General features: G+C 38.1%; 9 protein-coding genes across 9 annotated transcripts; 3 read left to right on the top strand and 6 right to left on the bottom strand.

The window, feature by feature from the left end:
- Positions 1 to 839: 839 nt before the first annotated feature.
- On the top strand, positions 840 to 4,761 carry GCK72_024694 (uncharacterized protein; the record flags this gene model as incomplete). The annotated part of the gene is made up of 14 exons (XM_053736000.1): positions 840 to 909; positions 1,234 to 1,324; positions 1,535 to 1,633; positions 1,684 to 1,794; positions 2,279 to 2,399; positions 2,446 to 2,679; positions 2,725 to 2,940; positions 2,995 to 3,170; positions 3,430 to 3,522; positions 3,572 to 3,935; positions 3,992 to 4,159; positions 4,211 to 4,366; positions 4,415 to 4,658; positions 4,712 to 4,761. 14 exons carry the CDS (start codon positions 840 to 842, stop codon positions 4,759 to 4,761), a joined length of 2,193 nt encoding a protein of 730 aa, XP_053579566.1.
- Positions 4,762 to 6,165: 1,404 nt separating this feature from the next.
- On the top strand, positions 6,166 to 8,072 carry GCK72_024695 (uncharacterized protein; the record flags this gene model as incomplete). Its single annotated transcript, XM_003117983.2, has 9 exons — positions 6,166 to 6,265; positions 6,332 to 6,469; positions 6,641 to 6,822; positions 6,867 to 7,020; positions 7,070 to 7,224; positions 7,271 to 7,376; positions 7,428 to 7,543; positions 7,654 to 7,716; positions 7,860 to 8,072. The coding sequence occupies 9 exons, from the start codon at positions 6,166 to 6,168 to the stop codon at positions 8,070 to 8,072; spliced, it is 1,227 nt and encodes a 408-aa protein (XP_003118031.1).
- Positions 8,073 to 8,872: 800 nt separating this feature from the next.
- Positions 8,873 to 9,836, bottom strand: GCK72_024696 (uncharacterized protein; the record flags this gene model as incomplete). Its single annotated transcript, XM_003118341.2, has 4 exons — positions 8,873 to 8,965; positions 9,014 to 9,181; positions 9,238 to 9,636; positions 9,684 to 9,836. 4 exons carry the CDS (start codon positions 9,834 to 9,836, stop codon positions 8,873 to 8,875), a joined length of 813 nt encoding a protein of 270 aa, XP_003118389.2.
- Positions 9,837 to 12,400: 2,564 nt separating this feature from the next.
- Positions 12,401 to 13,370, top strand: GCK72_024697 (uncharacterized protein; the record flags this gene model as incomplete). Its single annotated transcript, XM_053736001.1, has 3 exons — positions 12,401 to 12,467; positions 12,595 to 13,048; positions 13,094 to 13,370. The coding sequence occupies 3 exons, from the start codon at positions 12,401 to 12,403 to the stop codon at positions 13,368 to 13,370; spliced, it is 798 nt and encodes a 265-aa protein (XP_053579567.1).
- Positions 12,447 to 14,341, bottom strand: GCK72_024698 (uncharacterized protein; the record flags this gene model as incomplete). The annotated part of the gene is made up of 4 exons (XM_003117786.2): positions 12,447 to 12,762; positions 12,817 to 13,477; positions 13,914 to 14,222; positions 14,308 to 14,341. The coding sequence occupies 4 exons, from the start codon at positions 14,339 to 14,341 to the stop codon at positions 12,447 to 12,449; spliced, it is 1,320 nt and encodes a 439-aa protein (XP_003117834.1).
- A 531-nt stretch (positions 14,342 to 14,872) lies between these two features.
- GCK72_024699 (uncharacterized protein) lies at positions 14,873 to 16,870 on the bottom strand (the record flags this gene model as incomplete). Its single annotated transcript, XM_003117678.2, has 5 exons — positions 14,873 to 15,029; positions 15,080 to 15,258; positions 16,437 to 16,629; positions 16,679 to 16,777; positions 16,833 to 16,870. 5 exons carry the CDS (start codon positions 16,868 to 16,870, stop codon positions 14,873 to 14,875), a joined length of 666 nt encoding a protein of 221 aa, XP_003117726.1.
- Positions 16,871 to 18,766: 1,896 nt separating this feature from the next.
- Positions 18,767 to 19,663, bottom strand: GCK72_024700 (uncharacterized protein; the record flags this gene model as incomplete). Its single annotated transcript, XM_003117677.2, has 4 exons — positions 18,767 to 18,900; positions 18,948 to 19,207; positions 19,259 to 19,388; positions 19,438 to 19,663. 4 exons carry the CDS (start codon positions 19,661 to 19,663, stop codon positions 18,767 to 18,769), a joined length of 750 nt encoding a protein of 249 aa, XP_003117725.2.
- Positions 19,664 to 21,302: 1,639 nt separating this feature from the next.
- Positions 21,303 to 21,606, bottom strand: GCK72_024701 (uncharacterized protein; the record flags this gene model as incomplete). Its single annotated transcript, XM_003117816.1, has 3 exons — positions 21,303 to 21,334; positions 21,382 to 21,488; positions 21,536 to 21,606. The coding sequence occupies 3 exons, from the start codon at positions 21,604 to 21,606 to the stop codon at positions 21,303 to 21,305; spliced, it is 210 nt and encodes a 69-aa protein (XP_003117864.1).
- A 658-nt stretch (positions 21,607 to 22,264) lies between these two features.
- On the bottom strand, positions 22,265 to 22,659 carry GCK72_024702 (uncharacterized protein; the record flags this gene model as incomplete). The annotated part of the gene is made up of 2 exons (XM_003118331.2): positions 22,265 to 22,385; positions 22,430 to 22,659. 2 exons carry the CDS (start codon positions 22,657 to 22,659, stop codon positions 22,265 to 22,267), a joined length of 351 nt encoding a protein of 116 aa, XP_003118379.2.
- Between the last annotated feature and the right edge of the window lie 106 nt (positions 22,660 to 22,765).

Genomic DNA, 22,765 nt, shown 5'->3' on the forward strand with positions numbered 1-22,765 from the left:
CCGCATTACTGACTTGACTGAATTTAGAATATTCACGTAACCTATTCGTTTTCTCACTATATTTTTGTGAAAAAAATTAATGCTGCACATTTCCTGGAATGTTCGAACTGCTTTTCAATTTTAGCTGGGTATTTTCAGTTTTTCCTAGTATGGTTCCCCATTTCTAGGATATTATTTTCAAAATTGACAGCTCCGACTACATCCGAATCCATGACCTTTTTTGAATTTGTCAAACACAAGAAAAACATGTTTTTCCCTAAAACTACCTCCGCTTTTCGATACTATTTCCACACCTGGGAAAAAATGGGTCGAGAACAAATGCATATGTGGGCAGAGCCATGAACAGAGTCAACCAACGCCAATACCTCAAAGTGACTCACAGACGCTCGAGTATTATATTTCTGGTTCCTTCATCCCTGTTTGTTCATCCTCCTTCCATTTTTTTGCTCCGGCAGAATTCAGATGACTTCTCCACAAGTATAGCGAAAATGAGATGAACGCGGCGCCATGCCGTGGATTGTAGTGAAAAATTTTCTGAGAAAGCTGCTCCTTTTTTTCTACTTATTCCAAGCTATTCCTTCTCAGATCGTCTGGTAATTGTTCCATGAAGCATGATAGAAGTGTGTGCCTCATTACCCATCCCTTTCTCTCTTTCTCTTCCGATGTCACTAAATTCCTCTGTTTTTTCTTAATATTTTTTTCTTTTTTCTGTTTTCGCTCTCTCGTTCTCTTTTTGCTGCTCACGAATTTATCTTTTGCACCTTTGCAAAAAGAACTCCTTTCTGATTAAAATATTTTTAGGTAGTTCCTCGAGCCTGGGTAAAAGTACATTTGTAAACATGTCTTCGCAATCATCATCTACTCAACGTTCGTCTAGCACCAGTGCTGCTCAAAAAACACGTGAACGACGTAAGTTAATTCCTGCGACCTCTATCCTGGCAAACGTTTTCATTTCCGCACATCCCTGCACTTTTTTACTACTTTTATCCCTAGCCGGGAGTCAATTACAAAAAAAGATAGACCACATGTCCTCTCGAAGTGCACGCTTATAAAATGTTTAATTTTGAGGGCATGCTCTCAATTTTATTCAATTCATTCGTTAGACAGCTTTTAAAAATGGAAAAAAGGTGCATAGAAAATGACTAAAGTGGTGGAGTCCGCTCATCTGAAAAGGGGACGAGTATAAATGATATGTGAACACCCAACACTCGAATAACAAAAATTGCTTTTTAGGAAAGTCAAAATCACGCAGACGCTGCTGGTTTGGATGTCTTTGGCTGTCGTCTAGGGTCAGCCTTATTCGATCGTCAAGTCGATTTTCGAGGTGAGTTTATTTCAACAAGAGGATGAAAATGTCCAAAAAAAGGAACACAAAAAAAGGATTTTCCATTTGAGTGAGCAGAATTGATGAAAAATGTTCGTTCAAATGGAAAAAGGACTCGATGAGCTCAAAGCTGTTCAAACGTTTTAGTTTTTCTCTGTCTACAAAACACGCCAGAAATAAATTTAGATGTTTGAAATAAGGGATTTACAGAAGCCCTGAACCGGATGAGAGCCTTACGGCAATTGATAAAGTGATGGCGATCATCAACGAAAAACCTCTTAAACTGGCACATGTTCTTCGAGCCGCGAGGTATAATCCTGGAATGAATTTGAATTTAAAAATGTATTTTGGTATCTCAGATTTGTGAATGATATCAGTTTCGTTGAACGTAAACAATTCGTCGAATGCGGAGTGATACATCATCTTCTCGAACTCATTGGGGAAACTGCCATTTCCGATTTCTCCTCATCGTAAGTTTGAGATTTCTAGACGCTCTCACAGACTGCTCCAAACCGATCACCAAATAATCGTAATAATAGCAAAAAAATTACAAAAACAAGCATCCGGGAGCTGATGGTGACCAAAACAATGAACACTTCCGTTGGGGGATTTGACTGGGGGCTATAGAAATCTATTGTTTGAGAGGAGTATAAAAACCGGTGTCTTGTTACCAGTTTAAAAATTGAGGAAGTATAGGAGAGCTGTTTTTTAGGAATGGGAGATGGGGGTTTTAGAACTAGGAATAGACGAGTTTAAAAGATCAAGTTACCAACATTTAGCTCTATAGTACAATACATTTTGTATTTGATCCCTGAAAGTTCAAGTGATCAACAATTTAGTAAAACAAAAAATTCACACAGGTTTCTTACATTCTCACGCCTTTGACATCATAGTTTAACAAAACAACGTTTTCTTGAAATATCATTGCTTAGGGAATAAAATTATGTTATTTAGATCAAGAAGTTCGGATGAGAATAAACGACGAGCACGGCGGAACTCTTCGGCTTCCTTAAGCCACAAGGGAACCGGATACGGTACAGGGTCAACAAGATCCAGATGGGATATTGAGAGAACGGTGATTACAGCCATAAAAGTATTTTATTGAAAATATAGATATTTAGGTTGAGGAAAAACTGATTCGTGAGGAACATCTCACTTGGTTACTCAGTATATTAAACTCATTTATGTTGGGATGGCCAGTAACTGATAATTTAAAAATCAAATCCGAAGAGTTGGTTCACATGACAGACAATGCTGTTCAACTAATTTCTGACTCATCGGTTCTCAGTATTCTGGAGTACAATCTCAGAAATGATAGCTTTTTTGACGTCAGTGAGCACATTGAGATCTATCAGGTACTCATTGATTCTTCTGCTATTATTACAATATTCTATTTTGAGGCACTGCTCGAGACTGCTGCAAGTATGGCTGCAACTCCAGGATTAGTCCAATATCTTGTCCGACCATACACTCCGAATGCAAAATCTATTGCAAAGGAATTGATTCCCCGATTCAAGGAGAATATTCTTGCTATCCAGGCGCGATGGGGTGGCACTTTGGAAGAAACCAACTTCCGTATGGCAGAGTTTGCCACAAAAATCACTTTACTCTCTGACGTTCGTTCTCGCTTTTCTGGAAGGAAATTATATCTCTCTTTCTTTTTCTTTCAGTTCGTCATCGACGCGGCGCGTGCTTATGAACAGACACTCCCACCAGAGCAACGCATTCAAACAGCCACACATCGTCGCCCGTCACACGCAGGAGTCCACTCAAAAATGCAGGACCCAAAGGATGAAGAGACCATCTATAAGAACAAAATGCAGGAGCTCCAATTACAAACAGCCAAGTGAGTCTCGTGTGGTTTTTTTTCCATTTCTGAAGCATCAGTCATCTTGTCGTATTTCGCGCGCTCACAATCATTGGAACATGTTTTATTCATAGAGAATAGATGTGACTATGTATTATCTAGTGGAATATTCAATGACTTGAGGGAAAGGGACCCACGAAAACGTTCAGTCGAGTGTTCTCAATTTTCACGTAGCCACACTACGGCAACACTCAAAAATTGAAAGGAAGATAATGTTTGATCTTTGTTTTTCTTTCAGATTCATTGGGGATTTCGGAAAATTGTGTGTTCCTTATGTGTTCAAAAAGGAAGCAAAAAATATCAATCCATTCAGCCCTCATCTTCGTGATAGGTAAACAAAAAATAAGATAATAAAACAGATTAGAATATATTATCTTCAGAACAAAACGTATCGCTAAGGAGTTGGCATCGATTGCAAATGCATTACCATTAAACGCCAGCAACAGTATCTATGTGTGTTATGATGAAGGACGTGTTGATATAATCAAAGTTTTGATCTCGGGGCCTGATGATACCCCATATGCTAACGGGCTTTTTGAGTTTGATATATTCTTCCCTACTGGTTATCCATTCTCTCCTCCAAAATGCGCTTTCCTTACAACTGGATCTGGAAATGTGCGATTCAACCCAAATCTTTACAATGATGGAAAAATTTGCTTGTCTATTCTCGGAACGTGGGAAGGGCGACCAGAAGAAAAATGGAATCCGTACTGCTCTCTGATGCAGGTTTTAGTCAGCATCCAGGTACGGCCGACGTGCTAGCATGATCTTACATTTTCTCACGGTTTTCTGTTTTTCAGGGATTGATATTTGTGAAAGATCCATATTTCAACGAACCGGGATTCGAAAGATATCAAGGGACTGAGCGGGGTGATGAGTACTCTCGGAAATACAACCTACAAATTGAGCATGCAACTTTGAACTATGCGATTAGGGAGCAATTGAGAAAACCTTCCGATCACTTCAAGGTGAACAGACGTCTCGAAGTTTTTGATTTCATGTTTTTTTTGTGTTTTCAGGAGGTTATTGAAAAGCACTTGTGGTTGAAGAGAGAAGCCATACTCAAGCAAGCTCGTGCATGGATTGACAATATGAGAAATGATTTTGGAGATGATAAATTGAGCAAACGGAAAGACGTGTTCGCATTTGAAGCTGGATTCAACCCAGCGACACAGGTAAGAAAATTCCAGAAGTTTGATCTTATATAAACTCTTGAGCTTCAGGAACGGCTTATCCAAAATTTGATTGTTGAGTTGCAAGAAATGACCTCTCCATTTGCAAAGGAAGAAGCCGAAGAAGCGGAAAAATTGAAGAAAGAGCAGTTGGAGAAAGAGGAGAAACGGCTGAAAGAGGCTGCAGCTCTAGCTGAACTTGAACGTGAAACTCGTGAGCTTGAACTGGATTTCCAGCGACGTAGATCGAGTTCTGCGTTGACACATGGGTCTGTAATCCGGACGCAACCACTTGGTTAGTAATATTTAGAGAGAACTAGTAGACTAAGAAGAACATAACATTTTCAGGCGACTTTGTTGCTTCAACAACAGACGGACCATCCACATCTTCTGGTTAAAAACTGATTATAATATTTAAAAATATTTTTCCTTTTTTCATAATCTTTTCCATTTTCCCGATATATTCTTTTTCTATAATTAAATTTCACGTTTAGGCAGCAAGGGTGATGTAAGTATTGCGTCTAACGCAAACGGTTCGATGTATTCGTGTGATTACCTGTCTTCCAAAATCTTCAACTCACCTTCTCCCTACTAGTCTTACTTTCCGGTTTTTGAATTGTTACTGATTTACGATTTGGAATCAAATTGAATCAATTTTCATTTTTGAAATGGTTTTCTGTAAAAAATGTTTAGTATCACTTTCTCGCTTTGATTAATTTAAACCACATTTTATGATTTTTCTATTACATACTGCTTCCGCCTTCCGAAAAAGTTTCTGTCCATATTTTCCTGCTTTATTCAATAAACATTGTCTGCTTTTGATTTCAAAACACAACAAAAAGGATTAAAACAACTCAATGAAAAAAAAATCACAACAGTCACCACACATTTTCAAAAATCTATCAATCCGCGTGAAGACGGTGGCAAATAGACATGACAATAGAAAAAGTGAAGGTTACAGTTTCTGTCTCTCTGCATACATAATCCACAGAGAATGAGCGCCAAGTGGATGCTGCGAACGAACCGTCAACTGAAGCCAAGTAAACCGAAGAAAAGAACAAGTTTTGGCTGGAGAGGATGAAGAAGAGATGGAAAAAAGAAGCAAAAGAAGGAGACCGTGTTGTGAGGGAAGAGGATGAATTTCAAATCTCCTTTTCATCGCTTCTCTACAATTAGAGGACGTTCAAGTTCCACCTTTCACTGTTTTTATTTAAATTGGATAGCATTATTTGAATGGAAGAAGATTTATTATTTTAGTTTTTTGTTCCCTGAAATAAATATGGAAGTTTTTTTGGACTATTTGTGATTCGAATGCTTCTTTGTTCACTTACTTAACATTTTTTCATATTATTACCTTGAAAAAATGATTAGTCATCCTTAACATGTTTGAAAAGTTTAATGGTAACGTCCTCGAGACAAAGAATGTGTAAACCACATCAGAACTATTGCTTCTACTTTTTTTCTTCTACTGTGAGTCACCTTGATGTGATGGTTTCCTTTCTTAAACAGCCTCTGTTTCTCTGTCGTTTTTTGCCATCTCTCGGCCTTTCTCACTTTCAATTATGCCAATCACACGAAAGCCGCCGTTATGTTTAGTCGCCTCGTTTTTGTTTGTCTGTCATCCAAGTCGATTTTTGATTCTTTTTTCCGCAATCGTTGCGCAATGATCCTTGGATTTTGATTGATTTGATAAGATAACAACTTTCTCCATGTTTTTTTGATGTTCCAGATTCAAAAACTAAATCAAAAAGACAACCAGAACAACTATTTTCAAACTTTCCGCACCATCTGGATGCATCAAAATGAGAATAACAACAGTGTTGGCAATATCTACGGTAGTATTAACTACCAGTGCACAAACAAAACCAATTGTATCGAATGATGCTCCACCAGAAACCCAAGGTGAGAAATTTATTCAAATGCTTTAATTTTATCTCTTTGAATCTCAACGTTTTCTTTATTTTGCAGCTGTAAAAGATGAAGCATCGCAAATTTTATTCGGTGAGCGTGGAATTTTAACCGGAATCTTCCGAATGATGGACCAACAACGCAAAGTTCAAACGGCACCACAACATGACACAGTTGCAGCAGATAGTAGTAAAATTGGTGAGAATAAATCAGATCAAACCTGTTTTCCAATTCACACAAGCATGACTAAGTTGGTGTGCCGTCACCCCGCTGACCGTGACAATTAAGGTGTAATAAGAAAAGCTTTACACTTTGACTCAAATATTATCTTGATCGAAAATGCTATGAGTAATAAGTGAAATTTTGCAGGAAACGTTGATTTCAAAAAAATCGTTGACACCCTTGTATCGGGTTCTGCTTCAAAAGGAGAGCTGGGAGATCATGGAACGGAGCTTCCAGAGGTGTTGGGTATTTGCAATCGATTGAGTTGTGGTGATATCTACAAAGTCATCGACAAGTTCAGAAAATCAGAGATGTTCAGTAACTTCCAAGTAACTGCTTTTTCATAGTATCGTCAGTGAAAACAAATTTACAGACTGCCTTGACACTGGTGAATGATCCGAATGGGTGGGAAACTATTGGAAAACTGCTCTCAAATCCTGAACTAATTGCTCAATTCACTGCTGGTAGTGGAATGGAGGAACTGTTCGGAAGCGCATTGGGAACAGCCGAGAAAGAAAGCAAGCTCAGTGAGTTTTTAAGAAATATTTCCATGACAAAAGATAAGTTATCATGCAGATAAGAACAAAAACTCAAAAATAATGCCGGAGGATGGAGACTTCGGAATCGATTTTAGTGAAGATGGAGAAGGGGAGAATATCACTAAAACTGTCGATCCAAAAATTGACTTCAGTGTAGATAAAAAAGGTGGATCTGAAGATTACTACAGTGAAGTGAGTCATTTTCTATATTAAAAATGTAGTGATGTTTCTCTTTTAGATCGCAACAGTAGGAGATGATTCTGATGAGGAAATCATTGTAGATCAAACACTACCACCATCGACCAAGATAACCAAGTCAGCAGCAGGTTCGACTGATTTCAATGGTAATTTATCTGATATATGTTCATGGTTACAGTTTTCTTTTTCTATTTCAGAAAAACTACCGCCAGTGTCTTTCTCGATAGACGGTGCTGGTGAAGAGAATGAAAATGAGGAAACTGAGAGTGTAATGGTTGCAGAGCTCCCTCCAAAACCACCAAGGCTTCTCAAGGTTTGCTTTTGGCTTATTGTCAAACTTTTTTTAACAAGACTAGCTGATCAAAGTTTTTTTCTATTTCTCCGAAATTTTGGTTCTTCTTAGTGATAACGTTTTAATTACAGAGAATACATGCCGGAGGCCCAACAGACACAAAGGACGGAGTACAGCCTGCATCCGTGACAAGAGTACGTATAGAAACCACGTGTTTATTGAGTGTAGTGGAACTCGTAAACTTTATGAGGGCCTTATCAAATAATTGATAGTGATGTTGCCATTCCGCTAGACTGTATAGTTTGTAGACTACTACTTTACCTCTTACTTATTTCAGATTTCGTTCGCTACCACATCTTCACCCACCACGTATTCCACTTCTACAACATCGTTCTTCCGACCTGTGCAGACAACTAGACCTGTTATGACAACCACTTGGCGGACAAGGATTACAACCACCACCAAACCTACCACGACAACAACTTTAAGAAATTACAGGAAGGATAACGACTATTATGCAATGTACTATGATGATGCAGATAAAGGATAATATTCAATTATAAACTTGTTTGTTTTCTGTAAATGTTGTATTTTTTGTTTTGTGAATTTTCTTGAACTGTTCGGATTGCATTTTTTATTAAACTGGATTATTACATTTTCAAGTAAACTCAACAACTAATATTATTACTTTTATTATTATTATGATTTTCACAAAGCAATTGATAATACCCATACTTGAAAATAATTATTAAAGGGTGTGGTAAAATGACAATAAATCACGATATCCTCTTTTTTTGCACATTTGTATGTTGACGTAAGTAACAAATTGAAACCCTGATTAAATAAGAGACGAAAACAATAAAAAAGGGGAGAAGCAGAAAAGGAGCAGCACAAAAAGAATTTGATTGCTGCTGGAGAGCAATAAAATGTGATGTGACAGTATGGCTCTTTCACCGGGGCAAGGTACAATTAAAGGGCATTCGGAGAAACAAGAAAAACGATGGGGGACAAGAAGCGCGTGTTTTCCACGGGGAAAGCTATTTCACAAGAAACGAAAAGTTGCACCTGACAATAAAGTATGATGATAATTAATTGATGGTTGAAGTAAACTGTAATGATTGAACAAAAACATTAAACATTCACGGATGTATAAAGTCCGAGAATCGAGTATCTTGAGTGGTTGGCCAAAAAAAAACTAATAATGCCAAAAAAAGAGCATATGGAACACATCATACAACTCAGAAAAAAAACCGATGGATACAGATAAAAGTTAGGCAAAGCAAGTGGAATGTAAAAGAGGAAGATCAGAAACATGTGTCCCACAGCACTCACAATGTTTATAGCTTTCGTTTAATCGAGAATTGAAAAAACTGAACGAATGTCGTTCTTCATTCGGTCAAGAGTCAGATTGTTGAACCGCGTCATGTTTGCTGTGTATGTGTTCTGGAAATTAAATTATGCAATTAAAAACTTTATGATTTTAAAAATTACCTCATCTTGACCCGGTGTTACCCGTCGACAAAAACTTGAGTAGAGCTCGTCTTGATCGTCTTTGTTTAGTGCAGTGTATTCTCTCTCTAGATATGAATCATAATAAGATTTGACCACAGATCGTGCTGCGACTGCACTGTCAATGCAGATTTTGCTGATTATGTATTCCTGAGAAATCAAGTCGGTCATTAATAATTTTTAAAGGAAATGTTAAAAAATCTTACATGGCACAGCTGATGGCAAGCAATGAAATTGCAGTGTTTGTTCTGTTCGACAAATTCGCTTTTCTCCTGCCTGCTGAACTCCATCTCAGCCATCCTGTCGATTTCCGCTTGTGACACTTCAATCTTAATACTGTTGCAGACATTCGAACATTCTTTCTGCACATATCTGTCTGTCAAGCTCAGACAATTAATGTTTCTGTCAAAGTTGTCAAAGTGTCCGATACAAATATGCTTTTCCGCTGACCAAGGAGTTCGATGGATTCTACATTCTTTGCGAAGACAAGAATACTTTTGAATTGTTGAGGAGCAGAACATTTTCAAATTACTCCGATTCTTCACAATCGTAGTGTCGAGTGGAATCTCAAAATACTCCGTGTCATAAATTTTATGGAAGTTTGCCTGAAATCAGATGTTGCGAGAGTGAATATTATTGAGCAAGTACTTACATGAAATTCACTTTTCCATTGTCCTTCACATACTACGTCGCATGCAGGTGTGTTAATCCTATATTCATCATTATAATGCCGTCGCGGTCGGGATTTATGACAAAGACCGGTTGATATGATTGTTAACAAGATAAGTGTAAGAAAATTGAACATATTTCTCTTGTGTATCTGAAAGCGATATATTAATGGTTTGCGACAACAGGTAATAAATATTGATGATTTAACATAAAGAAAAATAAGTAAAAGTAGAAAGGAACCAAAAGTATTCATGACTTGTTCTGCACGAAACACACGTGTTGGGTGGAGCCTAAAGAAGTGTCTGTTGTGCATCTGTTTCAAATCAAACACTCTTTCTTTTTCCTTCATCTAAACTTCAGCAAAAATAGAAATGAAAAGAATGCTGTAGAACGCAAACTTGTCCAAAAGGGTAATGAAGTTTTGAAATTTTAGAATTCATGAGATGAGAAAAAACTGATTGAAATTGTGTTGAGTGCCAGCGTTTGACACGTTTTCAATACTTTTTGTTTTGCGACATTCACTGGCGCCGGTTGGTAAGATATTTGCCAGAAACATGAGTGAGGAGGTGTTTAGATTTTTTCTTCTTTAGAACTAATGAATCAGTGAGTTATGTTGTAGGCGGTCAACCGCTTTCCAGATGATGATAGTGATAGTCAACACATGTACTGATAAGGAATGGCTTCCGTTGTGTGGGAAAAAATGAGTCAAATTTGGAAGAGTTCGAAGGTTGGAAAATGTTTTGGATAGATGTTAGGGATAAATACGGGATGCGAGAAGAAGAGAATTTTGAGTTATGGTTCCGTGAGAAAAGAGACATTTATGACGCTTTTCGGTGAAGCTATTCCCACGTGAAGACGCAATGAGTCAGAATATAAATTTGTTGAAATATTTATGATAGAAGATCTTACGAATATGGACTTTAAATAGTTTGAGTGGGAGTTGAGACAAAATATAAAACAATTAAGCTCATTAAGAGTGTCAAATATGAAATCATTGATTGCAAAATAGTACTCTTTTCCAGGTTATGAAATTCCGGTCAAAAAAGTTATAATGAGTTTCGAAACATTCAAAACAAAGAAATGAGGGAATTTCACAATTAAAAAAAGTTATTTGAACTGGTATAAAAATCTCAGTCAAGGAAGAAATAGATCAGAACAAGAAACAAAATACAGTATGTAGATAATCAAACAATGTATACAAATAAACAAATCAGTTATCAGCCACGGAAATGCACTTGATTACTTTTTTCTAAAGCAATATTTCACACAACAGGACACCAGCTGGAAACGTTATCGAAATAGGAAAATACTTCGGCGTGTTTGATAAGTTCATTTAATATTATTTCAACGAATTATATTTTATGATATTAAAGTACTTTCATACACATTTAAATTCGCTTTATTTGCATCAAAAGTATCTATTGTCGGCTTTTCCCAATAAATTCCAGATTTTACGAGTTTCGGAGAATTGTTCGGACAATTGACACTGTTTTGAGCACAGCCAACTATCAGTACGTACTTTGCATTAGATAAGGAGAAGTGTGAAAACGAAGTATGACAAAAATTCATGTGTCGTTAAAAAATGGATCGTTTAAGGTAATGTAAGGGGTTTTAGTACGCTTTCAAATGACCCGAATCTTAGAGGAATGCTGGAAAGTAAACAAAAATGTTGCGTTAAATGTGAATGTAGATTGAAAACTGAGTTGAGGAAGAATTCAGAAAAGAACTTCCGTTTGCCTATACATCTCGGACGCGTATCCAACTTTTATTGCATTTTGCATTCCGGAAAGTGTCACAAACAAAAAACAAATATGATGATGCTGGTTGGTCAACAAAACATCCAAATATCTGCAACATTCCAATCAAGAAAATATACTTCTATGAACTACTGGCGACATCAAAATTATTGAATCGAAAAGGAAATGATGACACATTGAAACTATCACTGAAATTATATCAATTTGCTCATTCTAATCACATAACTTACGGTTTCATAACAGTAATTTTGCCACATGACATATTTTTATAACGTCATTGTTAGTTTTGCTCAATCAAGTAACTATTATTTGGAAAGTTTCAGAAAAACTAGAAACCAAATTTACTTACAAAGTCTCTAAAAGTACGACGTTAGTTGTTTCAACCCGTTCAAAAAAAATACTTTGCCAGACGAGTGGTTCAAAAACTGAAGCTTAAAGAAAAAAGTTAAGAACTCTTTCATTTTTTATAATCTTGTCTTATTTTCCTTTTTTTACTGTAATTCTCAAAATGTGACCGGTTCAGTCCATTGTTAACAGAATCACGTGGTGAGAATGTTCAAGTTACAAAAAAAAACTCTCCAAAAGTAATAGAACACATAACCCTAACTCTAAAAGACATAAAGTGCCCAACCCAAACAACACATTCTTATCAAAGGAATGTCATCTAGAAAAGCAACCCACTTTTTTTCTCCCATGTACTCTTAATATTCTCCAGCTGATGCGTTGTCAACTTTCCTCATCATTTTTTTCTGAGCGAATACACGTGAATAAAGTTCGACCACAATAAAATGTTTTCCTTCAAATACTTTATCTATCAAAACAGAGAACAATAATAAATAAATACGAGAAACGTTGCTGAAGGCACGAAACATATAATTACGATGTAGCGCAAGTTCAACGAGTTATCTGGTGAGAACACCCGTTACAATTAAAACAAAATTGCATGGTGAGAAAAGAGTTGTTTTTGGTGTCGATGTGGTTAAAGAAATTTAAAGCTCAGTCTTATCAAGGTCGACGTCAGACAAGTCAATGTCATCTTCGGCTGGGAGGGCTCCGTCCTTTCCGTCCCATTTCTCGGTCTTCTGAATCTTTGGGAATCCATCTCCTCTGAGTGAGGAAGTACGTCCCTTTCCGTAGGAGAGATCACGGAGGAACTCGTGGATTCCGTCTTTTCCAAAGGATCCCTTGAGAACGGCGTACTTGTTCTTGCGGAAGTTCAAAGCAGTCATGGCTGGGTATCCGAAACCTCCGACTTCGAAAGATTCCTCGAGAGCTGGCTGAGATGCTCCCTCAACCCAGATCCATCTGAAAAACAAGAATTTAATGATTTGTCAGAAAATTGTGATGTAATTAACTTACCCCCAAAGGTTCTTCTTGAATTTCTCGGATTGTTCTTTGAGAAGGGCCAAGTAGTCGTTTCTGCATTTGGCTTGGCAGTCGAGGATGTGTGGCAAGAAAGCGAAGATACAGAGTTGCTTCTCTTTGCAAGCGTCCTCTACAACTTGTTGGTTGATTCCTTCAAGAATCTCTGGAGCTGGCATGTTCTCTTGAGCACGAGCAGAAGCCCAGGCGACGATATCAGAAGATTGACGTCCTCCATCATAATCTTGAGCGTCTGAGACATCAGATCCTGGAGCGAAGTACTTGATGGTTGGGAATCCACGGATGGCGAACTTATTGGCGACAACAGTGTGAACCGTGGCGTCGAGGGCTCCAAGACGAACTTTGCCCTTGAGCTCGGATGCAGCAGCCTTCCATTGTGGCTCAAGACTCTTGCAGTGTCCGCACCATGGAGCAAAGAATTCAACGAGCCAGATGTCTTTGCTGTTGAGAACGAGCTCCTCGAAGTTGGCATCAGTGAGCTCAACGACGTCGTTTCCGGATCCACCTCCTCCGCGCTTTCCAGATCCTGATCCGGATCCACTGCTTCCTCCAGATGACTTTCCTCCGAGACGAGCAGAGACAGTCTTCTTAACCTCGGCGAGGAGAGAGTCGGCAATCGCTTGGGCAGTTCTTTGTCCTGTAAGAAAATCAATAGGTTGGAATGTCTTCTTCCCCCTCCGCACACTCATAAACACAACAGACTACGTTAGATGACCCAGATCGCGCGACCGCACTCACGGTCTCTCTATCTTCCACCCAAACGACTGGTACGCACAATTAAGTTGACCGTTTCTCTCTCTCGTCAAGGTCGACCACATCTCTACTCCGAATCGCTCAAACATTATATCTGAGCAAATAGTTACTAAACACACAACCAGTTGCTACTCCCTCTACGGACTGACCGACAGTGCACACAGAAAATAGTTCGAGAAAGGAAAGGAAATATTGAGACAAATCAGTTAATATTTGCCGTGCCGAACGGTACCGCTACGTGGCTCTTGTACTTGTCTCCCTGTCTGATCTGCACAATCAATCCGGAAGACTAGCACACTCTGAAAAAGAAAAAAACCTACCATTGAAATCGGTTGGCTTCTTCTTGTCGGCTCCGAAAATCTTGAGGGTTGGGAATCCTTGAACGTTGTAGGGTTGTCCGACGGATTGATGTTGAGTCATGTCGACGGCTCCAACCTTAGCAATTCCCTTCAACGCAGAGGCGGCCTTCTTGTATTCTGGGACGAGGTTCTTGCAGTGTCCGCACCATGGAGCATAGAATTCCACAATCCAGATGTCATCAGAGTTCAATACTTTTGATTGGAAGTTAGCCTCAGTCAGCTCGACGACGTCGTCCTTCTTCGAGTACATTCCACATACCGAAGTGATCGCTGAAATAATTTTTAAATTAGGAGATGACTCATTTTTCGCAGTTCTTGCTCACGATAAAACCCTCCAAAATAATTGAAAACATACCCAAAGTGGCGAGGAATAGCTTGATGAGAGCCATAGTGATCCAATAATCTCACCGTTCCAAACGTGAGACCGCACAGAATGGGGAGCAAATCCAAACTGAGTTGAATACGAGGTGTGCTGAGGGCGGGAATGCGACGTCGGCGGTCGTGTGTACGTAGTTGATTGGTCGACGTGTCGTACACTAGAGCGCGCTTGCACACACAATGACGAGGCCGCGGCCGTTGAGGCGAATGCGACGTGTAAAAATGACGACAGCAAATGGGAGAATTGAACAAAATGGGATTTGTTCTGGACAAAAATACGAGAGCTAATGTCAAATTTCTATGAGAAAAGGATTAAATACACTGAATTGAGAAATGTCAGCAGGATTATTGCTTTTATATACTATTTGTCTTGGTTTTGTTGAGAAGAAAATGAAAAAAAAAAGTATTTTTCAAAAAATTGTTTATTGAAAAATTGATAAATGTCACCATACATAAGTACAATTGAACTAATTAACCTGTAATCAAAAAACGGAACCGGCTTACAAAAAATATATCAAAACGCTACAATCGGGACTAAGCATCTATAATCTTTGTTCCTTCACATCGATTTTCCGTCCACCGGATGAACTGGCGATGATGTTCATAATGACAATGACGATTGCCAGAATGTGGCAGATGTTTACAATAATCATACAGATTCTGTACATGGTGAATGTAAAACAGCGGCGTACATTTTCTCTGAAATATTAAAAAAAATGTTTGGGTTGAAAAGAAGACAGGATTCTTACCGGGCATCATGTTTTGGGTTGAGTGGGAGGCATGGCCAGAAGAAGCGAAGTTTCGTGAACTTCACAAGTCCCCACGTAAGTGCAACAAGTTTGATCCACGAAGAAAAGTAAACTGGCGATGCGAGAGAAAGACGAGGCTCGTTAGTGAAGAGAAGGTTCATCAATGATGGAAGAGGAACCTGAAAAATATTAAACTTTTTCCATTTAATGAGCCGGAATCGTATTTTGTCCGATATTCATTCTATTTTTTCTCTGTTTTCAACCAATTGACGCTTGTTATCATTCTCTCTACCAACTTGATATTCTTCCATCCCATTTGTTGTAATGATAAGAAATTCATCAGTCACTTGCTCTTTCTCAATTGTTAAACCACTGGTTTTCGACCTTTGTGAACCGATATCAAACGTAACAGGCGCTTCATTTGTTCTTTTTTCTGGTGAAACGTTTTCTTGACGTTCAGTAAGTTTGAGGATGAGAAGAATTTCTTTAGCTGTCACCACAGCACCACCATTCATCATTCTCGACATGCACAATGTCCGACAATACACAAACGTTGTTTCTTCGTGATTGGTTTTTGATTTGTGCGAGTTTCTTGAATTATTGAGAAAGGCTCGCGTGGATATCTGACAGTCACTAATCAGTACTCAAAGCAGAAGGAACTCAGGTTGCATGTGTCAAAACTTTACTGCCTGAAGTTAATACTCTCTGAACACAAGTAAAATAATTCTACGTGAGAAGTTTTTTTGGGTAAAAAGTACTACATGATTTTCAGGTTTCTTCTCAAACTTCCAACAAAAATTTCTGACATTCTTCCAGTTCTTACACGTTTTTCGAAACTATAAAATCCTTTGCTCAAAGTGTGGAAAAATGTTATATATCTGATCGTTGAACCGTTATTTCTTCATGACTTCTCCAACTTCTTAATTATCTTTCATCGCACCTGATGTGATCGCTCGACCCACTCTTTCTCCGTTTCTCTGGATCCGTGTTGTTTTTATGCCCACAATATTTTGCCAACATTGTAAAGATAGCCAGCACCGGGTGTTTTCTGACCAAATGATCAGTCTATAGATTATAAGTTTGGTTTTTACTCTATCTCTTAGGAAAAACGATATCACATGAAACGAATCAGAATTCTGGTAGCTTGAAAATCGGATGTCAACAATCCAAGGTCGAAATCACATCCAGTTAACAAAAATGTTCTTCAGATGTTCTCTAAGCACTCCTCTGCGGTGTGATTTTTCGACATTGATACGGATACGAGAGAAGCGTCAAAGTTGTTAGCGTGGACAGAAATTCGATACTTGGAAGCCCCCAGAATATCTCGAAAGAAAGAAAAAAGAAGCAGAAAACTAACTTCTTCAAGAACTAGAACCATCGACTTGGCCAAACGGGCGTAGAACACATTCTCTTCGTCATATTTTAGGGTCTTGCAGACATCGACCATCTCGAATATGTAGACAAACAGACTGATTCCGGTAAAGAAGAAGTAGCCGTAGGCAGCATAGATCGCTACCAGACTTTGGAAGTTATCCAAGTACTCAGCAATTCTGTAACATAAACGTATTGCTTCTTGGTTTATTTTCTAAGATAGTTTACCTGTTACATACAAGAAGATCAGCAAGAACATCCAACGTGGATGCAAACAATGTGACGACTGCTACAACTCTGACTGGTGGTGCCCATTCCAATCCATTTCTGAAATCATAAAACATTCAAAATTATAAAACCGATCACTGTCCCAGCAACTCACTTGGCATCGTTGTCAGCCCACGCAAATCGAATTCCCATTGTTAGAAATAGAAGGAATATGAAGAAAAAAAGAACTAAAGAGTAATTATCAGTAATAAAAAGAGGGATAATGTTTCAGAAAGAAGGCTAGATATCCCTTTCTTCTCGCTTCTCCTGTGTTTCTCTCCTGCGGGAGCTACGGCGAAGAATGTGTTGGATGGGTGGGCGGCGCTTCGACGAACAAGAACACAGCTGTCTCCTGGCGGCAAAGGTGCATGGTTTTCGACCTGATATCCACGTCATTGGAAGGAATCCCGGAAGATGGAGGATCTGAATTGTCACAAGTTGATTCGAACACATAGCGTTGTTAATTGGAATCTTTGGTCCAAATTAAAATTGTTGGAAACACAGCAAAAGAAAAGTTGTAGCACATTGAAAACAGCATTGAGAAACAATTGTTTCGAAAATTCTTGTTTTAGTGGGAACAAGATATCATTGTTTCAAAAAGTATTCGCAAACTTATGGCATGAAATTCAAAACTTCAGTTCTTAACTTCAGTTTGTGATAAGTTATAAGGCAAGAAGAATAGAAAACATGTATATTTATTCCAATTTTTGTGATAAATGACGGCTAATTATGGTGCAGACACTTTATCCCTCTGACTCACATTTCTCGAAAATTCTCAACGTATGTCCTTTTTTCACGTGTGCAGCTGCATTTCTGAATCGTACCCCCGTATTTTGTCCCACCGTTTACTTAGTAAAAAACATGAAAATATGACTCATCGCACCCAAAACTTTTTACCAGGTGCCAATGTTTTCACGTGGACAAGAATTTCGAAATCTCGAGCGGTCCGCTTCTTTTTTTTACATCTAGCATCATACACCGGCACTTCTCAAGCCCGTTGAACAGGTGACCTGTGTGCGGGGGAGCAGCTCATTCTCCTACCAAAACCTCTGCAAAAAAGCTTTCCAGGTCAATAACAAATCAGATCAGGTATTTCGCCACTTTGACTTTTCGTCTCATCAGTTGTTTTGTGTGTGCGTTTTTTTCAATTATCATCCATCGGCACTCGTGCCTATGGCCTCAAATCCTAACTAGCGAAGAATTCTTCACGGGCGCTTCTTTCATGATTAATGGAAAACGTGTGCACTTTACAACAAATGTTTTCGAGCTGAGGTCAGAGCTCGGTTGGTAGCACTAGCCTGGGAAGTTCGATCGTTAACAAAACCGCCGTGTGATCCATTAGTTTTACCGGGTGTGCGAAATAAGTGTCGATGATAAAAACTAAATATTATGAGAAGGTTGACGAGAGTTTGGCAACTACTTAAGACTAAAATACTTTGGTTCAGAAGAACCCAAAATTTGTTCCTTTTCCTACATTGAGATATTGTAGACCATTCAAAAGACAAAATGGACGAATGACTCATTTCAGTTTCTATTTTGTCAAAAACCAATGTTTTTGAAATTATGACAGTCGGTGGGGAGGAAGAAAACAAATAGATTTCTTGGAGAGAAATTTTTTGACAACGCGTAATGGGTGTACTGTAACATATACAAGAAAGACCCGCTGAAAAACAGTTCAGCAGTAGAGTAGGTAGATCGCATTTTTAGCCTCTGACTGGGATCCTAGAAAAATGTTGTATTTTTTGAACATAACAGTTCAATCTTTTAGATAATTTACATTTATTAATTGTATTTAAAAACGGTTTTGAATAATTACACATTATATGTATTGAACAATTTTCAGAGAACTAAAAATTGAATTCATATGAGATTACTGAGAAATCTCTAAAAAAAAAATGGAAATCGCTGAGTAAACGATAAGTGAAATACTTTTTTGTGGAATAATTAGGAACCTGGAATAAAAATACAAAGATATATCATGTTGGAGTAAATATAAACATATGTATAAGAATATACAGTATTTCTTGGAGATTGAAGTTTGATGAGAACTCAGTAGAAGTAGGCGTCTTCCGGATCAACTATGGGTTTCTCAATTGGCCGATTGCTCATTTCAATTTTGTGGTTTCTGTCGATCCACCAGCAGAGAATTGAAATGACTGCTGCGATAAAAACAACAATACACACTGAAAACAAAAATTGATTAACAATTAATGATTTGTTTTAAACTTACCGTTTCTGGGAGTGAAGTAGTCGCGGATAGTTGGTCGAGTTTCGAAGAAGCAGAACTGAGTAGTTTTCCAGACGGTGAACTCAGAAGATCCGTGGAATGAGATGATCGGGCGATCCTTTTCCATTGAGAAATTCTGGCATCTTCCGGCTTTGATCAGTTTTGGAAAATCCAATGCAACCAGATTCCATTTCGAATGTGCACGACCTCCATACATTTCACTCCCTTCGCACATCTGTAGGCTGACGGTTACACTTCCCTCGCTGAAAATAAGTAAGTAAAGAGAACATTTCTAATTTGCTGGGGACTCTTACAAGACATAGATATAGACGGCTTGGTAGTCAAGAGTGGGGAGGATCTGAGTGGAAATGGAGTCGTTGGAGTCGTTGGTAATCTTGTAATTCGTTGGGGTTTTCAAAGTAAGAAAATTGTTATTTGGGATGGCTGAAAGCAAAACCTAAACTTCAAACATTTTCAGCTATTTGAAACGTACTTCCGCGAGTCATGCTGTGGAAATTGAAAACAAATCCTTGTTTCGACAGTTTGGAAGATTTGGACTCCATAAATGCCGGCATGGTATCCACAATTTTGGTCTCCAGTTTGGGCTTACTTGCGACTTCCCACGACTTTTGAACCCACTTATAATCGGTATCAACAAACACCAATCCAATGAAAAAGATCATGTAACACAAGATTATCGTCAGATTTATCGTCATCATCCTGAAAAACTAGAATATTTTAAAGAACAAATAGAAAAAATAGCGTTTCGTTGGAAGACAAAAAACTGAAAACGACGGAGAAGGCGTAGCGGATGGAGGCGGAGCTACAAGTGGGGACGATTTGTGTAAACAGAAAATTTTCGATGAGGAATGGTACGCGATGGCACGGACGCTGTCTGTCGAGTCACACTGTCGAAATTTTCTAGAAGCAAAACAAAAAAATTTGGAAATTAAAAATTTATAATCGAAAAAAACACTTTCGGGGCGCATGTTCAATTTCTCGATAGGACAAAGAGGACTGACGAATTCAACAAATAAGTGAAAGTCGTCTACAAAAATATGTTTTCTGAGACAGAGTCAACCGGAGACTTGAGTGATGATGAAATAAGTTTTGGGATAAAGCAGCAGTTATGGGGAGCCGTTTGAGATCTTGGGAGGAGGGACTAGTTTTCTCCATACAGTTGCTCGATGTGATAACTGTATCCTGACAAGTGGTAGAGTTTGACAAAAATCGGGCCGGTCCACTCGGCCCAGATACAATAAAGAGTTTTCATTTAGTAACAAAATTTCTCGAAATGTTTCCAAAATTCAGAGTGAAAGTGATTAAATTATCATACATATCCACTTTTTGTAGGAACTTCAAAAGTTTAGTCAAAAACTAAACCTTTACGGGTCGAGACAATTTTCTATTTCGGCCCGGCCCGACCCAACCCGGTCCGTGACAAGTCTGGAATTTGAATATTGAAAAAAAAAACACGGCACACACTCGACAGTAAATTCCTGGAATCGTTTTTGAAACGAAATGAGTCACAATCGAATAAACGACGGCAGAGAGATCTGAGAATCAAGAAAATCAATATTTTGAACAGGCGGTCAAGAGTTTCAGCAAACGTTGAAATCCCGAAGTTAAGGAAACCAATTTACACTTTTTCGTTATCCTGAAATTGTTATCATCTGTCCTTTTGATGGCTTACCTGACCGGAAAAGTTATAAAAATGCAACTGCGTCGCTAGGTATACTGACACATAATTTCTACCAGGTTGTCTTATAAAAAGTTGTATGATTTGAGCATACTAAACAGGTAACCTCAATATTCTATCAGTTCATTTTCAGAAAGGAGTAAAATCACTCTACTAAAATTTCCATGGTAATCCAAGAAGAAATCTATAAACAAATGACGATCCAAGATAAATTCGTTTCTTCTCTTTGTTCACAAAGAGTCAAAAACAATCATATTCTGTCGATTTATGACTTTTAGATTGTTCATTTCAGAAAAAAAGTAAACACCAATTGTGTTTCACTTGCGAATATATCAAATCTAGTTAATCCCTTCTGATAAATTTTCCAGTCTCAAAGCAACTAAGCATGTTTCATTCGTTGTCTTTGAAACCGGAAATGAGTGTTATTGTTAGTCTAATACGCGTGAAAATTCGCAATGCAAAAATTGAAACCTTATCTTTCTAACTAGTAAAGCCACATGGAAGTTCGACGACGTCAGAATAAATGAGTCAGGCGGCGTTTTGTTTTATGTCTATAGTTTGAAATCAGTTAAAAATTTTATCGATTTGAAACAAAACAAAAATAATATTCCATATTAAAAATCGGTTAGTATTTCGATAAATATGTGTATTTGTAGATATTAGTCGTGCTGTCTCAGGAAGAGGGACACAACTGAAAAATGTAATTTTGTTTTTAGAAACAGATTCATTAAAACATACCAGCAATGTAGCAGCACAGAAAGAACAGGAGAGATGGTGCGAAAGGGTCACTGTTGTGTTGAATTAGAGGTATGAAAAACAGTAGGTAGTGAATTACGACCAAAGCCCTGAAACAAGGTTTTACTTACATCCAATAATAGTTTTTCAAACTCACACTTTTCGTCGTTCTTCGTAATTGGCGAATACATAATCGATACGATTAATCGCGATCTCAAGGAAGAGCATTTTTTGAAATCAGTGAGAATACTAAAAAGAATGAGAAGAATGGAGAAGTCTAACACCGCAGAGAAACTCTATGAGTGGTCACCTGGTTTCGTTTTGTTGCAAGTCACTGACAGAGAGGATGCGGCGTTGTCTATAGTTGAGCCACCACGGAAAATGTTAAATTACCTGTTATAGTGAGTGGCGTGAGCCATAATCCGCAGGATTATAAATTACTTCTTTTCCGTTTTTCTTCTTTTTCAAAACATTTATTCACTTTGTAAGCTATTGAAAAATGAGAATATACCGCAAGAAAGCAAAAAAAGAGACATTGATAAATTTATAAATTTATATGAAATGTTATGAAACTTGAGAAGAAGGAGAAGAAGAAAAAGAGTAAACGGAACGCGTCCAGGGTCTAATCTTCTATAGTTGCTCTATGGATCCAATATGTAGCTTCCTGAAAATATTTCTTCCGTGGTGGTATCTAGGGATGTGCGGAACGGAAATCGGAAATTCCGAATTCGGAACTGTTTTCCGTCGGAAAACTTCCAATTTTTTTCTTGGAATTATCGGAACATTCCGATTTCCGAAACATGTTTTCGGAAAATCGTTTTTTCTAAAAAAATATCCGAAATTCTCAAAGTTTTTAGTTTTGCACATCCCTGTTGTTATCAATTCCTTACAACTTACCAACAGTTGAAACAAAAAGAAGAACCAGTACGCCTTGAACTTGAAGCAAAATGAAATATGATGATAGGAACACTTGGGCGATAGCAACAACAGCCATGACTGCGTAAATCCTAAAATCAAAAATTCAGCAGAACGTTGTTAAGACAGAACATACTTCTGCATTGTTCTCTTAACCGGGAATCCCATTTTACCGACAATAACTCGAACCATGAACAACATCATAATTGTGAGAACCACAATTTGTCCGAATATAAACAAATTGCCAAGGATATTAAGAAGAATGAGACATGGGCGTGAGAAAATGGGGATGGAGAGGTAGTAAATTTGTCGGAAATCTTCTCGAACGATTTCCCAGGCCGTGCGTAGAGTCATTTCAACGGGCATTATGACGTAGACTTCTGAAATTTTTAAAATAATTTTTTAAACCTATCTACCAAGCAAAGGAGTTAAAAGTTAAAATGAAGTCAAGCCGAAATCAAATGCTAAGCTA

Source organism: Caenorhabditis remanei, chromosome X, assembly GCF_010183535.1.
Source record: "Caenorhabditis remanei strain PX506 chromosome X, whole genome shotgun sequence".
In the NCBI taxonomy this organism is placed as follows: domain Eukaryota; kingdom Metazoa; phylum Nematoda; class Chromadorea; order Rhabditida; family Rhabditidae; genus Caenorhabditis; species Caenorhabditis remanei.